The sequence below is a fragment of the Apium graveolens genome, chromosome 5, assembly GCF_009905375.1.
Source record: "Apium graveolens cultivar Ventura chromosome 5, ASM990537v1, whole genome shotgun sequence".
NCBI lineage: Eukaryota > Viridiplantae > Streptophyta > Magnoliopsida > Apiales > Apiaceae > Apium > Apium graveolens.
In genome coordinates, this window is record NC_133651.1 from 210,474,437 (window position 1) to 210,475,601 (window position 1,165).

The window sequence follows — 1,165 nt, forward strand, 5'->3', positions numbered from 1 at the left end:
GTTTTTGATCTGTAAATATATGAGAAAAAAATTGAAATGTTTGAAATAAATTTGGTGAGATTTGGTAGTGATTTTGAATAAGTATGATGTGTATGCATGTAGTAATGATATGTGTTTAATTGTGTAGATGATTATGGGAGCAATTGATGCACTGAAGGAAAAAGATGGTCCAAGCAAGTCTGCAATAGGGAAACATTTCGAATCCACCTAAGGGGATCTGCCAGCTGGCCACATGAATTCTCTCACTGAACATCTCAACAAGCTAAAAGAGGATGGGGAACTTGTGTTTGCTAAGAATCACTATATGCGTCCTGGCTCGAGTGCCCCACCAAAGCGTGGCAGGGGCCGTCCACCTAAGGTTAAGGACACAAATGCTGCTGAAGTGCCTGTTGCTGCTGTAACTCCTCCTGCTGCTCCAGCTATTACTGCTGCTGCTGTGGCAGATGGGCCTTCGAGAGGCCGAGGCCGTCCGAGGAAGGATCCTAATGCTCCTCCGTCTGTGAAAAAAGCTAAGACTGAGAAGCCCAAGGAGGATGAGAAGGAGGAGGATCCAACTCCGTCGAAGAGTGGAAGGGCTCGGGGCAGGCCTAGGAAGGTTCAGCCTACTTTGGGACAAAATGGAGACCGAGTTCCATGTGCCAAAAACACCCCTTCATGAATTGGAGTTGACTAACAATCTTAGACAGATGAAGAGTTTTGGATGACCCGTTTTAGACAGACATTCATATACATGGTGGAGGATCTCAAGAAAGGCAAGCTTGGTGAACACGAAATCAGCCAACTCTTCCAGAAATTAAGAGATATTGAAAAGGAACATAGTGAGGATGAATTGAAGAAGAAAAATAGGGAGTAGGCCTTGTCAGTATTACCATGTGAGCAAGCTGGCGTTGCCCAAAAAGATTGAGAGTTGGTTATATGTTAAATCTGTTCATGGCAAAATCACAAAATTTAGTATAATAACTATTCTTTTATTAATCATTCAAAGATTTTGTACCTCGGTGACAATCATTTTTTTATATTTATTTTGTATAATAAGGATTCATTTAAAAATGGCACAATTATGGTAAATACAAATGTTCGTATTTTGTATGTGATTTGATATTTCAAGTATCATGTGTTCCCCACTCTTAAGTAGAAAACATAATTCACATAAATAAATAATACT

The 1,165-nt window shown here is 40.2% G+C and overlaps 1 protein-coding gene across 1 annotated transcript; it reads left to right on the top strand.

Annotated features, from left to right (window-relative positions):
• The first annotated feature begins 213 nt into the window (after positions 1–213).
• LOC141660641 (uncharacterized) lies at positions 214–658 on the top strand. The gene has a single exon (XM_074467629.1). It carries the CDS (start codon positions 233–235, stop codon positions 656–658), a length of 426 nt encoding a protein of 141 aa, XP_074323730.1. The 5' UTR covers positions 214–232.
• Positions 659–1,165: the final 507 nt, after the last annotated feature.

Excerpts from the sequence above, each read along its gene's own strand:
- LOC141660641 (XM_074467629.1), top strand. The coding sequence starts at position 233 with ATGAATTCTCTCACTGAACATCTCAACAAGCTAAAAGAGGATGGGGAA.